General features: G+C 46.1%; 1 protein-coding gene across 4 annotated transcripts in view; it reads right to left on the reverse strand.

The window, feature by feature from the left end:
• CIT (citron rho-interacting serine/threonine kinase) overlaps positions 1 to 18,673 on the reverse strand; it is a 1,315,032-nt gene that overhangs the window by 271,980 nt on the left and 1,024,379 nt on the right. For 3 of the 4 annotated variants that reach the window (XM_078667654.1, XM_078667653.1, XM_078667652.1), the window contains exon 38: positions 17,067 to 17,147. In XM_078667654.1, the coding sequence (XP_078523780.1) occupies positions 17,067 to 17,147 (81 nt within the window). Of the gene's footprint in view, positions 1 to 17,066; positions 17,148 to 17,746; positions 17,792 to 18,673 lie in introns of all 4 variants that reach the window. The other variant, XM_078667651.1, reaches the window with a different exon arrangement.

Here is an 18,673-nt window from a genome sequence, read left to right on the forward strand (position 1 = left end):
GCCACAAAAGAAGGGGATTAACTTTAATAATATCTTAACCGCATGCGTGCGGGCGGAATTCCGCTCGTACGCTGAGATTTATTAAAGCGCATGTTACGTGACGAGCTGGGCTCGTCATCAGTGTGCCAGGAGGCTACCTCATGATGAGCCCAGCTCGTCATCAGCGTGGAAGGGGTTAAATATAAGGCAGGCCCAGTTCCTTATGACATGCAAATGTAGCAGTGGAACCCGGGACAGCTAGGAGGTAGCGCAAGAATTTGTTCTCGCAACACTGGATTTTTTGGTCATTCGCGATTCCCCAAAGATCCCCCCCCCCCTCCCGTATGTCGCGCTAGATACACATTTGGACTTATAAATATCCACCAACACCGGGACTGGTCGGTCGCCCAGTTTATTTCGAAAAATTCCGTACTCCGCCTATCGCTCTAGAGAAACATAGTTTTCTTACATTTACAGCTGATGTCCACGAGCCCGATTTATCAAAATTAATACCTAAATAAGAAAATCTGTCTGTGGTATCTATTTTTATGTTATCAATAATGATTTAACATGTATTTCCTTTTTTCATCCCACAGCACATAGTAAAGGTTTTACTTTTGTTTATTTTCAGGCCTCTTTCCATCATATAAGTTGCAAATTTAGTAACTGCTCTTTGCAGGCCTATCTGTGTCCGCGCCATGATGACTGCGTCATCCGCAATCCGCATATAATAAAATGGGGACTGGTTCATTCTCAATCATAGGATAGTTCTGCCTGTCCCAGGCCAAAAATGAGCCTACACTATTTATATAGAGGTTAAACAGGAACGGGGCGAGTATGCAACCTTGTCTCACTCCCTTATTAATATTAAATTTAGTTGTACACTCTCCCCGTTTCCCGTATCGGACCCTCGCCCCCGCTCCCCTATATAGCTCCTTAATGAATAGCAGCAGGTTTGGATCAACGCCCATCTCACTCAGGATGCTCCAGAGTTTGTAATGACTTAAGCAGTCAAAAGGTGAACTTAACGTTAAAAAAGATTTTCCCTTTTAGCTAATACATATTTACCTATAATTAGAGCTAAGTTTAATCCCTGTTCAATGGTTCCTAGTCCTGTCCTAAAGCCGTATTGGAACTTTGAAAGTAAACCTGTCTCTTCCACCCAGGATTGCAATTTATATAAAATAACCCTCCCCACCACTTTCATTAGCGAATCCAGTAAGGAAATAGGATGGTAACAGTTGGGTTTGTTTCGGTCACCCTTTTTAAAGATGGGAATCACGATAGCATCTGACCAAGTAGGAATAAATCTATATCTATTGCAGCTGATCAATACCTTGGTTAAGAGCAGGGCCCATAGCTCAGTGTTAGACCTGTAGACATCTACTGGCACACCATCCGGGCCTGGGGCTTTCCCTGGGGCACTCTCTTTAATCGCTGTTAGAACTTCTTCATAGGAGATATTAATGTTCAAAGGAAACGATGTAATATGAGCATTTTGATCTACCTCCATAATGATAATTCCCTCACTAAGAGGTAAGACATCAGCTTTATAAAGATCCTTAAAATAGTTGACCCATTTATCTTCCGTGATTGCCACGTCAATAATATCAGTGTCCCTATCTACAAAAAAGGACGCATTAACGGCCCTCCAAAAGCCTGTGTTATCCTTTGTCATGCAGGCCTGGTGTAGCGCCTGCCATGCTTCCATATTTAGCTGGGCCTTACGCTTTTTGATTTTTTGTTGATAATCAATTCTGGCCAGCCTCAGTTCTTCCTTGCTTCTATTTTCTTGTTTTAAGACCTTCATTAGGTGAGCATGGGCCTTGCTACAATCCCTGTCAAACAAGCCCTGTGCCATATTCGCGGCCTGTTTCTGCCTGCTAGTGAGAAGATCTTGTATTTCCGCTGTAATTCTAAGGAAAGCCTCAGACACTAGTACATTGTCATACGTTTGCGAGAGAGAAATCTCAAAATCCCCATATTTATTTTTTAGGTCTCGGCTAAGCGCGTGGAAGCGCGTTCTCGCCGAGAACCTATTGTCGCCGTGTCTGTTTCCCAGGAGACAATCCTGGCCGCGCGCATCGCCTTGAGGGCAATTTGAAACTGGCACGCGCCGCGCTCGCCCTGGCTGTCTCCTGGGAAGCGCAAACATACACAGGCACACCTCCCCCTGCACGCATGCGCACACACACAAGAGCGCACATACACGCACGCACACAGAGACACTCCCCCCCACCCCCCGCCGTCGCACACAGAGACACACACAGGAGCGCACATACACGCACACATACAGAGACACCCCCGCCGTCGCACACACACACACACACACACACGCGCACACACACGAGCGCCCCCCAAGGCCCACTTACCGCCAATCCGGTGTTCTGTCGCCTCCGCGGGGCTCTCCCTCAGGCATGGGAGCCCGCCGTCACCACTGCTCCTCGGACCAGGAACTCCGTGGGCGCGGGCTTCGCGCACAAGACTGAAGTCCCGCCCCCACGCTAGGTTTCGTTTTCAAGTGCGCGCGCACATAACTTTTTGAGAGGAGTGCAGTAGACTGGGTGAGAACAAACTCAGCGACATTGCACGACATATGCATATATTATACTCTGCTAAATGGGTCTATGCTTATTGGAATATGTGAAGTGAGGCCATTTTCATTTGAATATATATTCTACGAGGCCATTTTCGTTCCCATTTCATTTTTGCTCCAGAGTACTAGTTAGGCTAGTCAGTTAAGCACTCCCTCCTAGCAGCTGATGTGGCCCATAAACCATGAGTGGGATTTCCAGCAGACCAATACAGCTTTTCTTCCTTTTGAGGTTAGTACATCGAGTAATATTTAATTGAGCAATACCAGCACCTGTTACTTAGATCATTTTGACATGTGTTAACTGCGGAAGTAAGCACAATAGAAAAATAACTTTCTGCTATCTATCATTGTTCGTATTTATTGGGCTGTTTGTGGCCCAACCAATTCTGTGGAAAGAATACAAGGAGCGCTTTATTTGAAAGACACGCCTTCTCAATTTAGGTGCAGTTCAAATAAGGGCAGCTATTTTGTTTCAGTAACTCATCCTTTGACGTTTAACCTGAATAGAGTTTTTTTTTTTTGTTTTACTGTTGTGTATAGCGGGAATTCGATCCTTGCACATGAGCGCCACTTATATTACTCAAGGACACATACATGTTTTGTTATGCACGGGATGATTTCGTGCATCTTCAGAGCTGTGTGAATAATAGCAGCTGTGAACCCGTGCCGGAGGTGCATCATCAGAGCTGTGTGAATAATAACAGCTGTGAACCCGTGCCTGAGGTGCATCATCAGAGCTGTGTGAATAATAACTCCGTCAGCCCCATGAGTGAGGTGCATCATCAGAGCTGTGTGAATAATAACAGCTATAAACACGTGCCTGAGGTGCATCATCAGAGCTGTGTGAATAATAACTGCGTCAGCCCCGTGCGTGAGGTGCATCATCAGAGCTGTGTGAATAATAACAGCTGTGAGCCCGTGCGTGAGGTGCATCATCAGAGCTGTGTGAATAACAGCTGTGAGCCCCATGCATGAGGTGCATCATCAGAGCTGTGTGAATAATAACTGTCAGCCCCGTGCCTGAGGTGCATCATCTGAGCTGTGTGAATAATAACAGCTGTGAGCCCGTGCCGGAGGTGCATCATCAGAGCTGTGTGAATAATAACTGCGTCAGCCCCGTGCATGAGGTGCATCATCAGAGCTGTGTGAATAATAACAGCTGTGAGCCCGTGCCTGAGGTGCATCATCAGAGCTGTGTGAATAATAACAGCTGTGAGCCCGTGCCTGAGGTGCATCATCAGAGCTGTGTAAATAAAAACTGCGTCAGCCCCGTGCGTGAGGTGCATCATCAGAGCTGTGCGAATAATAACAGCTGTGAACCCGTGCCGGAGGTGCATCATCAGAGCTGTGGGAATAATAACAGCTGTGAACCCGTGCCTAAGGTGCATCATCAGAGCTGTGTAAATAAAAACTGCGTCAGCCCCGTGCGTGAGGTGCATCATCAGGGCTGTGTGAATAACAACTGTGAGCCCGTGTGTGAGGTGCATCATCAGAGCTGTGTGAATAATAACTGCGTCAGCCCCGTGCGTGAGGTGCATCATCCACATTGCTCAGGTCATCCAAATTCCTGCACTCTGTACCACACTGCTTTCAAGAACAGCATACTCTTGCACACACTCTGACTGCTCACCAATTCAAAGTTTGCTAAAAAAGTTATGCAACGCATTGTCATACACAATGCCAATAACTCAAACTTTAATGCTGCGAGACCTATTGCATTGTAAATGCTTGTTACTAAAGTTTCTAGGAAAACCATAGGTTCCACTCTGTCCCAGTTTATAGCATAACCATTTGTCCTAGCAAGATTTATATTCTGGTTATACATTGCTTGTGTTTCCTTGGAGGTATATTTACCCCCAGCAAGGGAAAAGAATAGGCAGATTGGGTGGTGGTCACTCATTACTATTTCAGAAGTTTTACACGTGTGGACGTTAGAAGAGTACCGTTTTGACATAAGGACAAAGTCAATTATTGTGTTACAGCCCCTCCCTAAAAAGGTAGGTTCAAATGATACAGACGGTATACATAGGTCTTTGTCAAAACCCAGATCAAATTGGAAAATGATATCATTTAACATGTCCCCCACAGTAGTATGGGAGAAATGTGTTAAAAGATCTTCTTTATCTTTACCCCTTCCACAAATGCCCAGATGATTATATGGGCAAAGTGAGCAATTGAAATCGCCAGCCCATATTAAGCACATATCGCCCCTCAGATGTTCTTCTACGTTTTTCAGGGTTCGGCATAATTCTGTTAATACTTTAATAATTTCTGTTTTTGAAATATTGTTATAGCAATGTATTAAAAAAGTTCCCTTCTTGCCCCCAGGACTTACTGACAATATCTGGTAGAATTCTGTTTCATTCTCAATTTTCACTACCAGATCACCCGTGAGATTAGACACGTAGGTGCATAATCCTCCTTTATTACGTCCCATTACGCTAGGTCTAGCAGGGGTGTGAAATGTACTATAACCAGCTATATGTAAAGCCTCAGTTGCCCATAATTGTTGTATACAGATTAAGGTGTAATCTTTGATGAACATTAACCAGGAGGGATCTCTCACCTTGGATGCAAGCCCTGCAACGTTCCATGATAATAACTTAAAAATGTTGCTTATTTCTGATGTCTCAAGTGTGGGCCTTGGATTTGCTGCATTATTAGTGTCTGTCCCTGGTCTCCCCAGGTCATTCATAGGTTCTCCTTTGTTATTTCCACATTTACCTACAAATTGTTTACTCTCTGGGGTCACCATCACGTCCCATCTATCTATAACTACAGGGGGCACAATGTTGTTGTGTCCAGACCTAGGTACCTCACTCAAAATGTATCCCCTTAGGCTGCCTGCAGGAGATACTGGAGGGCACAAAACTGTGAATAATGGGTACTGCTGTGAGGGCTGTTAGATATTTTGTGTAGTATCATTTCAGGATAGAGACGCCACACATGACCAGCAATATGACACAAACTCAGGCTCTGGTGTTCAGAGAACCAACCAAATGGTGGGTGACTAGCTAGATTCTGTGCTGGTGCGCCCACGTCCAGACACTCAGCATTTCTTGGCAGCGAAGGTGAAAACCCCGCACTTCCCTCTGTTGTTCCATTACATCACAGCAGCATTGCCTGTCAAGATCTGGCCAGACTGACTGCAAAGGAAAGGGAACAAAGTCTTGAGCGCCAGCTGAATTGCCCTCAGTTTAAGAAAGTTGATGTGAAATACTCGCGTGTCAGTATACCAGATGCCTCTGATCTCCAGTCCAGGAAGATGAGCACTCCACCCAAGGGTGAACGCATGTGCCACCATCGTGGCTATGGCTGTGGAGGATTGAACGAAATCCTTCAGGACCAACCAACCAAGTTAGGTGTGCCACAGTGTCCTGGGAGATGAAAATGGTGTCCTTCAGGTTTCTCTGTGCTGGAACCATTGTCTGTGGAGAAATACTAGAGAGATGGAAAAACCATCAAAAAGAAAAGGCAGTGCTGGCTGTAGTCCTCCGTACCGGTAAACAATTGAAAAGATTCACAGTTCTGGTGCTCAAAAACCCCCAAGGTCCCACCACCAAAGAACCCCCTGTAAAACCACACATACATGCAGCAAAGGAGGGGAGCACTCAAATTAATCTAAGACACATTTCAATTGGTAATCTCCATATAGGTACTATTATATTAAAATTCCTAATGTATGTCCATTTTTAATCACTCCATTCTTTCCAGAAGACTGGTAAGTGGTATGTTCAACTTTATTCTTTCATTTTCCAGCACCATTTCTAAGCCCAGCCATCATGAGATAGAAAATTCCAATCGCCTTATTGTCTGTATCTTCTGCAGTTCCTTCTTCTCAAGGGTTGCAAACCACTCCAAGTTTTAATTTCGTATAAATTGTATGATGCAGATCTATTTTCAATTCGGCATAGTCACAATACTAGGTGGGACAAAAAGTCAAACCTTTCTGTAATGCTCTCATCTCCACATCATTCAGCTGTCTGTTAGAAAGGTTGATAACCTGAAGCCTCTGTATCTGTAACCCTCTCAATCTTGCCTACGGCTTGTTCTTTGTTCAATTGCGTGTCTGCATTCCTGTATTATTTGTTCCTCCCACTGCCCCGCTTACCTTAATCTCTTTTTATTCCCAGCTGTATCCTGTGAACCTTCTTGGAAAAAGAGTAACTGTGAGGCATCGCTTTTGAAAAAGACTGATTACTAGGGACAGGTTCCTCTGAGGAAGATAATTCATAACTGCTGTATGAATCGGAATCTGTCAGATACCAACTTTTTATCCAGTTTGTCATTTGTCAAGGCTACCTCATCAAACCTCTTAGCAAACGTAAAAACACTGCCACTGTTATTCTCATAATTTTCGTCGGACAGTTCTTTTAAATTCGTATCTTTAATCTAATTTTCCAGCATTTCATTCTGGGTTTTTAACTTCCCAACCTTTCTTTCAGAGTTTATTTTTTTTTTTTTTTTTTTTTAAAAAACCTTTATTTGAGTATGCAATAAAATACAAGGATGGGCCTACAACCACACGGGCCAGCCGCTAAAGAGGAGAAAATACACAATATACACTTCCGTAGCGGTAACGATCAATCGTCAATGCAATACTCCATATAATAGACAGAACAAAAACAGATTTTGTTTTATAAAAAAGAACAGACACACAAAAAAGGCGAAAGTGTATTACTGAAGGTCAGCCCAAAGGACGGGAGGGGACAGCAACAAAAATGGAATCAAAGCTATAAGCTCCAAAGAGCCCGGATGGGGGGGGGGGGACGGGGCACGAAGGAGAAAAAGAAGGGGGGGGGGGAGCCGGAAAACCAGCACAACCCCTATATGCAAGGTTCCAAGAACGCTCGCCTAAGGAGACCGGGAAAGCTCAATGTCATCCACAAGGGGAGGAGTACAGATGGCACCACGATATTCATTCCATTGACCCCACACCCTAGTCCATGCCCTGGGTCTGCCCCTAGCCACGTAGACAGTCTTCTCACGGAACATAGACCAATCCATGTCGTCTTCCCATTTCGATAGTTCAGGGGGCTTGGAGGCCCCCCAAAGTTGAGCAATATCTCGCTTCGCAACCATATAACCCAGGGTGGCCCACCTAGTCTGGGCCACCGAGCAGTCAGTGGGCTCCCAAACATTCAAAAGACAACGACGAGGTTCCGGACACAAGGACACCCCTGTCACCACAGCCATAACCTCAAGCACAGCCGTCCAGTAAGCAACCACCATCGGGCATTCCCAAAGAATATGTAGGAAAGTCGCACTCAAACCACATCCACGCTTACACAACCCATCGGAAGAAAAACCCATCACAAGCAAACGAGGTCCCGTAACATACACCCGATGAAGGATCTTCAATTGGACCAAACGGAGACGAGCCGGGATAGCCACCTCTTTAGGAGAAGAGAGGGCCGACTGCCAATCCTCGTCATCAAGCTCCAAACCATCACGAACCCATGCCTCCCGGAGTCGAACCAACAGATCAGTCCGATTATTAATCAGTTTCTTGTAAATCAGGGAGATAGTGCTGTCAGGAAGATGTCCGTCAAGGACACGGTCTTCAAGGGGGGAAGAATCAGGCGGAATCTCACCAGGAGCAAATACAGCGGTCAAGGCGTGCCTAACCTGTAGGTATCGAAAGAATTCCCGACCACTCAAGCCATATTCAGCCTGGAGGGCCTGAAATGTTCGCACAGAGCCCTTGGAATACACATCTCCCACTTTAGAAATTCCAATCATGTCCCAGCGATCGAAACCCTTGGTAGACCAAAGACCGCCCAGACGTTCGGAAGCATAAAGCGGCGTGGCTAACGTCAAGCGATCCTCCCAGCCCAGGCTCCGAGTCGCGGCCCGCCACACCGCCAAAGCAATCGACGTAGGACCCACAAGATGGCGCCCAGCAGGGCGAGAGTAAAGCACTCTGTTAAAGTCACCTCCCGGAAGCTGAAGTCTATCCATCTCAAACGCCGGATTACTACCCGGCGAGAACATGATGTGGTTGATAGCGGACAAGTGTGAGGCCCAATAATACCTCTTAATATCGGGGAGTGCAATGCCACCGTCATACCAAGGAATGGAAAGCTTAGCAAGAGCAATACGCGGGCGTCCATCCCAGACAAGTTGTCTCTGAAGGGTCTCAATCTCCCGAAAATAGGACTGAGGGACAGGATCATAATAATTCTGGAGAGCGTAAAGAAACCTCGGTAACGACATCATCTTAAACAGGGCTGCCCGACCAAGGGGAGACAAGGGAAGCCTGCGCCAACGAGCAACGTCCAAACGCAGTCGAAGCAACGGAGGAAGGAGATTACGATCAAAGCGAAGAGACGAGTCCAGAGTAACGAAAACTCCCAAGTATTTGAAACCATCCCGGGCCACCTGAAGAGGGAGCCTGCTCGGTAATGGAGGCAAGACACCAGACAAAACATACACACAGGACTTGGTCCAATTGATTACGAGGCCCGAGTTAGCACCAAAGGACACAAGAACGTCAAATAAAACAGATAAAGACTTACGAGGGGAGGTAAGATACAAGAGGATATCGTCCGCATAGAGCGAGACTCGGTCCTCGAAGTCCGGGGCCCAGCGGATCCCTTTAAGGGACGGTTCCCAGCGGAGCCAGGCCGCCAACGGCTCAAGGGCGAGCGCAAACAGTAGCGGGGACAAGGGGCAACCTTGGCGGGTGCCCCTGCCCAGGGGGAAGGGAGCAGACACCCTACCATTCACAACAACCTGCGCCAAAGGTTCCGCATACAATAACTTAATCCAGCTAATAAACTCGCACCCGAAACCGAATTTCTCAAGAGTCGCCCATAAATAAGGCCACTCCACAGTATCAAAGGCCATGGAGGCATCCAAGGACGCCAAAATGGCCGGTTCAGTCAGTAGCCCCGCCCTCGCTATCACGCCGTGAAGACGACGTAGATTCAAAGCAGTGTTGCGATGCGGGATAAAACCAGATTGATCCGGATGAACTAAGTCCCCAAGAACCGATAGGAGTCGGGTCGCCAAAAGTTTCGCCAGAACCTTGGGTTCAACATTTAACAGGGAGATGGGTCTATATGAGGAACAAAGGTCGCGAGGTTTACCGTCTTTAGGGATGACGACTATCGTCGCCAAACGCTGATCATAGGGAAGGAGGTTACGCTCACGTGATTCCAAAAACATATCGCGGAGATATGGCGCCATTTTATCGGGTCGCAACTTGTACAACTCAATAGGCAAACCATTTGGACCCAACGCCTTGCCCGAACGGAGCGAACGAATGGCAGTAGCTATTTCATCAACCGTAAAGGGGGAGTCCAAAGCGATACGGTCCAAATCAGAGACACAGGGCAATGCAATATCACGCAAAAGGAGGCGAGAGTCAGCCACATCCCTCACAGACACAGGAGCATACACAATACGGAAATGTTCCGCAAAACGATCTACAATGGCGATCGGATCAATCACATTTTCACCACTCGCAGACTGAATCACAGGCACCACACGATTAGCTCTTTCTTTCTTGTCCAACCACGCCAGGAGTTTACCCGCCTTATCACCAACATCATACAATCTGCCTTGTTGCTCACGAAACATCACTTTTGCAGCGTCAGTAACTAGGGATTTATATGCAAACTGTTTTAGACCCAGGGCATGAAGTTTCTCAGGCGTGACACCAGATCCCAGCTCGTCCTCCAAGGCAGAAATTTCCCCCTCGAGGTCCACTACCTCCCTCTTCCCGGCTTTCTTAGCTTCAACAATCAAAGAAAGGGCCTGTCCACGAATCACAGTTTTGAAGGCTTCCCACAGGGACACCGCCGAAGGGACCGACCCCTCGTTTTCCAGGAAATAAGCATCTATGGACTTGAGCAAGAGGGCACGAGTCTCAGGGGAGGAGAGATACCATGGGTTAATGGGAGCCACTCGGCCCACTGCCTCTATCCCAACCTCAAAACGAAGCCAGAGCGGCGAGTGGTCAGAGATGCCCCTTGGCAAATGTATAATCTCACGGACCGCCGACGACTGGGCAGCGGGCATCAGGAAATAATCTAGCCGAGATAGGCTACCATGGGCACCAGAGTGAAAAGTGTATTGAAGCTGAGTAGGGTGGGTGTAACAATCGCCAGCAGTCCACAAGGCCAAAAGTATCCAAAAACCCACCCAACCAACGCTGGGCATGCGGGGTATCCCTGGGGGGATGGCGATCGTGAAGGCCAGAAAGCACTGAATTAAAGTCACCGGCAAGAAAGAGTACACTAACAGGAAGGCCCAACAAGACACGGCCTAAATCAGTGAAAGTAGCAGTTTGCAAGCCTGGGGGGACATAAACATTAAAGAGGGACAGGGTGCGGCCCTCATATCTCATTTTGAAGATGCGTCACGGGACAAGCCACCAGGGTCGACGGGCCAAACACCCAAAACTCAGGATCAAAAGTACACCCAAAAGAAGGGCTCAACTCGGGAGGAGGCCACCAAACCAGCAAATAGACAAGAGGAAAGCCCCGTGTCCGAACTGTCTCCAAGTCTCAGCCAAGCGCGATACGCACACTCGTGGCACAGGTCGAGACAGAATCGAAACCGAAACTCAGGAAGGGGGTCTCACAAGGCCAGATCTCCTGCCGTTGTTGTTCAATTCCAGGACGGCCACAGATCTGCACCCCGTCCCGGGCGCACCTCAAGGGCGGAGCCCAAAAGTTCAGACCACCGTAGCTCAGGAGTACGAGATCCAAAGCAAATTCCGAAAAGTGCCAGGGTAATCAGCCAAACGTCCTCTACTTGAATTCTTACAAGAAATCAGGATCTAGTCAGGATAAATCGCCGGGAGCGGCGAGGGTCCGGAGAGCGCTGTGCTCAAGCGGCCATCACGGATGCCCGCCCAGAGTTTATTTTTAAATCAGTGTGTGCATCACATTAAATGATGGAGTATAAAAAACCCTCCCATTTCTTAAGATTCTCCTCCAAATCATAAAACGTCTGAAAAAGTCTAAATCGGTCATTCTCATGGCATTTAGTACATAACTCTCAAGCATTGCCTTATCCCACCATTTATAGAGTTCTGCTATTTTAGTTTCTCCGACTTAACACATTTTGATTTCAAACTGTCTCTAGGGGGCATTTTAATCATGTGTGATGTCTGTTTAACATTTTCATTGTATCACCATACCACTACGCCGGTGTAACCAGAGAAATGAAAAAAGAAAAAAACAAAAAGAAGAGGCAGGGGTGGCTCTAGTACGCCGCACCGGTAGACAATTCCAAGGTTCACAGTTCTGAAATATAAAACCCCCTGAGGTCCCCCGCTAAAGAATCTTCTGTAAAACCACACATAAATACAACAAAAGAGGGGATTACTCAAAAAGGCATCCAAGACATACTGGAGAGCACTAATGTGCCAGTGTCCATGGGTGACCAGAAGGTATAGAAGGTGTAGAACCATCAGGACTGGCATAGGAGCTTCCTCCCAAAAAACCAGAATCATATAGTGAATGTCTTGGATCCTCTAGGAGGAGGGAAGGCTCGAAGAGTTGTTCTATCCAATACTGTCCAGATTAACAGGAGGTGCTGAAAGGGCTCTAGGAGACGTGATGGAAAAGCCCACATTGAAAAGCAGTGATGCTGTTGCCTGCAGGTGTTGTAACACCATCTCCAGTGAACTGGCTTTGAACAGCCATTCATCCAGTTAAGAGAATACAGCAATTCCTAAACACCCGAAATGGGCAACCACCAGTGCCATCACCTCAATGAAGACCTGAGGTGCTGTTATCAGTTAAAAAGAGAGGACCGCAAACCGCTGACCTGAGGTGCTGTTATCAGTTAAAAAGAGAGGACCGCAAACCATGAAGCGCAGGAACCTCCTGTGCGACTGCAGGATAGGTATGTGGAAATACGCTGCAGGTGGAGAGGCACCATGTAGTACGGGCATAGGCTGCTGCTGTTCTTGAGAACCAGGAAGTATAGAGAAGAGCACCCCGGCGAATTTCCTGCTGTGGAACCAACTCCACCACTCGTTTCCAACACCTAATGCTGCAGGATTTGAAGGTGGCCGTCTCTTACTTGAGCTCCTGAGGAGAAAGGTGGGAGGATGGGGGTGGGATCTATGGAGGAGTCTGATGGAAGGGCAGAGCAGCAACAAAGGACCAAAATGTGTGAGGTTATGACCTGCAATAAGCTGCTTTCCCACATGGTGCAGGGCAGGAGCAGAGCTGGTCGGTCCGATGCTCCCTACATTTTCACTCATCTCTCTACTGCCAGAAATGTGGGTTTTGCTGAGGGAACTATGAGAAGGCTGGTGTTCCAGATTCCAGCAGAATTCTCTTTTCCATTCTTCCTGATTTCTAGGCTAGCAAAGAAGGCGCTACGTATTACCTCTTGAGTTATGGAAGGCCATAAAGGCAGTCACTAAGTACAGTTCGGTGCTAGATCGAGTCCTGAAATTGATGCGGACAGTAAGGATAGCCAAAGGATCCCTCTGAAGGCTGATGTGATGAAGTCGTACCTGTGACGACCTTCAATTAAGTTGGATCAAAAACGGAATCAAAAACGCTCGAGAATCAAGTCTTGTGGATCACAGGGATACCTGTCAGAAAGGCTCTGCCTCCTTGTGCAAGAATGCTGCTGCTATTGGGGAGGAGAGGTATTTCGTTGCTTGTATTAGGGCCATGGCATTATCCTATACAACGGTCTATCTGCTGGTAAGGAGAATATTTCCTGGAACACAAATAAAAAATGAAGAACGTTTAAAAAAATACTTCGCTATTGAGAAGAGGCTATCCCATGCAACCCATTGGTTAAACAAAGAAAATGGAGTGAGGCCACAAACAAGCATGGTGTTCTGGGCAAACCACACAAGCTCTATCCTAAAGGTTTCCATTGGTGGCACTCACTAGCATCATCTAACTGGAGATCAATGTTCTACATGTGGGGTAAGAAGATAGCTGGAGTTCATAGGAATAGAAATGTACGCCTCTTCTTGATCACAGCTCACAAGTTGTCAAAACCCCTTTTAGACAGCCAAGGGGCAAGCAGGGGTTACTGGGCCCAACCATACTGGTTGCGGTCTTATACTCCTGCTGCCCTGGTCAAGTGCTAGCACTTTCATCACTGGACTTTCAATAACCGAGCAGGTTGAGCAGTGCAAGGCTCTTCCAGGGGCAAGCTGGTGTGAGGCATACACACGTGCAAGCATCAAAGTACAAGTAACAACAAAAAGCCGATTGTCCAGTTAAGTACATGCTTTTATGAAAAACACAGTATTTTATTATAAGTACCCAAAGCATAGAGCCAAAAGCTGAATAATATCCGCAACCTATTACGGTCGGCTCCCTAGCATTATCCTGGGTGCTATCGTTGAGTCCCTCTGTTCCTTTTAGTGGGGCTGATTATTCCCCATTTGATAATGGAGGCGACTTTCAGATGTGGCCCATGCTAGTCACCATGCACCAAAGTTTAAGGTAGAAGAGTCAACTTCAGCAGTGCTAGGAGCCACGTTTAAGCAAGGACCAGGCAGGTCGATGCCCTCAAGCAGTCTTACCTGATCCTATGGCAGTCGGCAAATGCAAGAGTAACAGGATGCATCTTTGCTGCCACCAGTCTACTGATACTGCGAGCCAGCGACAATTTGTGGTCTTAACCAGATGAAACATTGGGCTTACTCAGTCTTTGAGCGACCTGCATTGGTGTAAGATGTCCTTTCCTTTCTCCTTAAGCAAGGAGAAAGTGTTCTTCACAGCATCCTTAATACAACCACCCAGAGCAACGGCCTCCGGTCTCCTGATGCTGCGGGACTGCAACCTTTCGTTTCCTATACCAGACCACGTATCAGGCTTTCTCAGTCTTTGGACGACCTATATTGGTGTCAGACTTCCTAGCTCTGCCTTCATTGCGGACCCCAATTTTGCTTGTACAAGGGTGACTGATGGGCGAGTTTCATGGTGGTCCCCTTCTGGAACATGGCCGTCATCGGCTTTGCTTACACATTAACAAAAGCTCTGGTTTAACAATGACCTCTTCCTGGAGCACGAGGGCACCAACTACGCAAGAATGGGCGACCCGCACTCTCTCAGCAGTCCAAACTTGACTAGGGTTCTCACACTTGGGCAATGGAATCCACTCGGCAGGACCCCCGCTTGTACTCACTCCCTCCAGGTGTTCCTCTTCACAAGGCTGGCTGGTCAAGGCAGGCAAGCTGACAGCAAGTGGTTCAAGGCAAGTGGTCCTATCTTCCTTGGTTATAACCCATCACAGAGCAAGGAGACTAGCAGACTTTGGTCCCAAGTCCTGGTTAAACAACTTTTACGACTCTCACCTTTATACTCCAGACACTGAATAGATTTAGTGTCTGGATCTTTGATATTCCTACTGTGGGTGTTGATTCTTCTGTTCTTTGTCAAAGGAACGGTTGGCTGATTTTGATTGGCCCACACAATTCACAGTTCGCCTTATGGGGTTCCCCAGGGCTCAATCCTCAGCCCTCTACTATTTAACATCTATGTCAGGCCAATGGCGAGGATTGCGGAGGAAGCGGAGTTGTCCCTGTTTTCGTACGCCGATGACACCCAGAGTGTTTTCTCCCTCTCTGCTGTAAGGGCGTCCACACCCTCCCTACTTCAGGCCGGTTTGAGAAACATAGCAGGTTGGATGCATACCAACCTGCTAAAACTCAACGGCGAGAAAACAAAAGTGTTGATCTTGGGCAAGAATAAAGACCTGTGGGGCACCCAGCATTGGCCTGCTGAAATGGGCCCTCTGCCGCAGCCAAAACATGAGGTCCAGAATTTGAGCATTATAATTGACAAACAATTATCCATAAAGCAGCAAGCAGTGAGAGTGGCCTAGACTTGCTTCACAATCCTTAGATGGCTTAAGAAAATCGTATGGATGTTGTCCACATCTACTCAACGCACCGTGGTCCAGGCTCTCATCACCTCAAGACTGGACTACGCGAACATCTTGTATCTGGGAGCAACTAAGGATGTGCTGCGTAAACTTCACCTTGTTCAAAATGCTGCAGCAAGGAGGCTTTGTAAAATCCCTAAAACTGCTTCTATCTCTGAGTCACTTTGAGACCTTCATTGGCTTAGGATTGAGAACTGTGTAAAATTTAATGCATTGAGTTTTAAGATAAAATCTAGTAAGGTGCCACAGTACCTGATGACTCTTGCTCAACCTTACTTACCCTCTCATGTGCTCCGCTCTGCCAATCAGGCCAAGTTCATTGTTCCTAGGACGAGACTAGTGTGAATGGGCAGTTGCTCTTCCTCGTGTCTGGGTCTTTCTTTATGGAAATCCCTTCCTATGGAACTTCGGAACAAATTAATTTCTGGAAGGGAGTAAAAACTTGGCTATTCAACTTGTAGTACTTTCCCTTTTATTGATCTTGGCTTCTTTCAGGCGGTGCCGGGAAACCCTTGGATAGCTGTGCGCCTTATAAATTCAAAACAACAATAACATAGATCAAGGGAGTAACTGGGATCACACCTGGTTGTCAGGCTCCACTGAAATATGCCTCACAAAGGTTCAAAGGCTTAAGCTCTTTCATGATTCCATGGTCCTATGGTGCCAACCTTCTTTACAAGGAGCCCAGGCCCCACTGATCAGTAACTCGTCCGTGAATCAGAGAGTTTGGATGTGCACAAAGGATGCTCTGCTCCCCTTCTTCCAGTGTGTGTGTTCCTACCCCAACCCTCATGAATGTCAGGAATCCACATCTCCGGTCTAGGGGTTGAAATTCTCACTTCCAGTAGCCTTTCAAGGCACTGGTCTTCCAAAATAGAACCCATAGGCCTCCATGGTATGTACCATGCACACATACATCCATGCATGTATAACGCGCCACACACAGTCACCACGGAGGCCAAGGGTGAGGTAGCAGCAGAACTTTACCTGTGTGGGCCAGTAGGCCCCACTACAATGACCCGTGTAAAAAGGCCTATTCACACTACTGATTCTTACTAAGCACAAAATGGGTATGCTCCCACCATTACTACGCCATAGTGCACACACTGTCAATATTCGTCTAGGACTAAAAATCAGTACCCATGGTCCAGATGTCTATGCAGCTGGGCCACTTAGGGCAAGGATGCACGTCCATCATGGTGACTTTTCCTAACAGAAGTCAGTCTGATTCAATGTTGGGTTCTTCAATGAATAGCTCTTCCACAAAACACCCGCAAGTTCAGCTCTCCTAGAGGTACACGACAGATGATCTCTTTTCAGAATGTACCATTTAATCTATTTATAAAACTTAGGTAGTGTACAGATTAACTGCTTTACTCAAGGCACAAAGTTCCAAAAAACCTCTCCCTCATATTTAAGATTACATTTTACAGTCAATTGTTGTGGGACACTAATAAGTATGATTCACTTCAGTATTGATTAGCATTTGTAAAGAAATGTGGAATTAAAAAAAAGGTTTATTAGTTGAAGAATTGCATCATATATAGATACACACAATGAAACAGAGTCAAGAACTTTAAAATATAGTGAACAATTTAACAAACATTACCTGATCAGTGAGTGGAATCGTACAGTTTATGTCAAGGCGATCTTCTCCTTCCAGCTTCAGGATTGAATTTCCAAGTAATTTCTTTAATTAAAAACAAAAAAGGAACAGTATAATTCATCACAAAGTAGAGCCAGAACGAAAATGTATGTGCCATGGCAAAAAGTATTCTGCAGTTATAATATTAAAACTGTACAGGGGGCAGTCATGGCACGTGTTAGGCAGCAGGGTCAGCTGACCAATAGAGTACTTAGTAAGGGTGGCAGTTCAGTGTGGAGGTGCAGGGTGCCAATACAGAGCAAGGTTTGAGGTGATGTGGAGCATGGCAGCGCAGCATGAAAATTTGAAGCAAGTGTTAGTTTCACTAACAAAGCATCACGTTGTGCCTAGCCCAGTTAACTGATATACAGGCATGGTGAAACTGCTCAGAACACTAATGCAACATGAGGTTTTCTTAGGATTCTGTAGTACATTAAATTCATGAACAACCAAATTTCAGCTCAAGCAGAACTTAGGGTCATCTTTAAATGGGCTTTGATGTACTGGAAACAGCACTCAGTCAAAGATCTGGCTGATAATCTGTGGTTTGCACTTACAAGCAGGACACACTGGTATGAAGAAATAGACAGACTGCGTAAGCTAAAGCAAAGTTTCACAAAGCAAGCACGCTTAAGTCTCTTTACCTGAACAAATGGGGACAGGAGCTCTTCCAACAGCATCACACCAGCCTAATATATGTCAACATCAAGGGTAGTGCAAGAGTTATAGGGTTTAGCATAATGGGCTGGATGTTCATGCTGCAGGTTATTTTACACTAAGTACTACAGTTACATATTCCCATCAGAGATTAGCACCATATGAAAGAAATAATGTACTATAAATCAATACAGTACTTCAACACAGGTCACAGAATGCAAACACCTTATGATTAAGCACACGTCACGAAAAGGCACATAATGGGTAAACATTACTCATATTGTATTGAATAAAAAGGCACTATCGAGGTAAAAAGGTGAGTGGAAGTCTGTAGAATAAATAAGAGTTGAACAAGTTTCTGCTGCTGCTCAGGGCTATCCACCCTACATCCATCCACAAAAGGCTGGGTCCATGCAAGATTTTCAGTTTAACCATCAGCCATGTTCATTGCTACCATTTAAATTCCTTGTCTGTAAAAATACATTTTAAGTGGATGAAAATTTGGAACAGAACCGATAATCTTAGACCTGTGTTGAACACCCTTGAAGTATTTCCAGCTAGTTCCCTAAATAACCAACACTATCTTTCCAAAACAATTCCAGTTACCTCCGATCAATACTGAAGTGGCTTTGACAATTAGATCATGCTGCTGGACATGCCTACCAAATTAACAATACCCATTCTGCCATTAGTTTTGCACCTTTACACCAAATGATCTGCTTCTACTATCTTTCCTAAGTCCAGTCGCACATCATATTAGAATTTTTCATCGTCTTTTCCTCCTTTCCGAAGCAGGTAGCTCAACACTTAGTTATTAACTCGAGGTTAATTTTGGTTTAATGGAAAGTATGAAACCCTGTTGCTGCTGCGTTTTGTTTTTAATAAGTATCTGAAATTTCTAGAAGTCTAAGGAA

Source organism: Lissotriton helveticus, chromosome 11 (genome assembly GCF_964261635.1).
Source record: "Lissotriton helveticus chromosome 11, aLisHel1.1, whole genome shotgun sequence".
Lineage (NCBI taxonomy): Eukaryota > Metazoa > Chordata > Amphibia > Caudata > Salamandridae > Lissotriton > Lissotriton helveticus.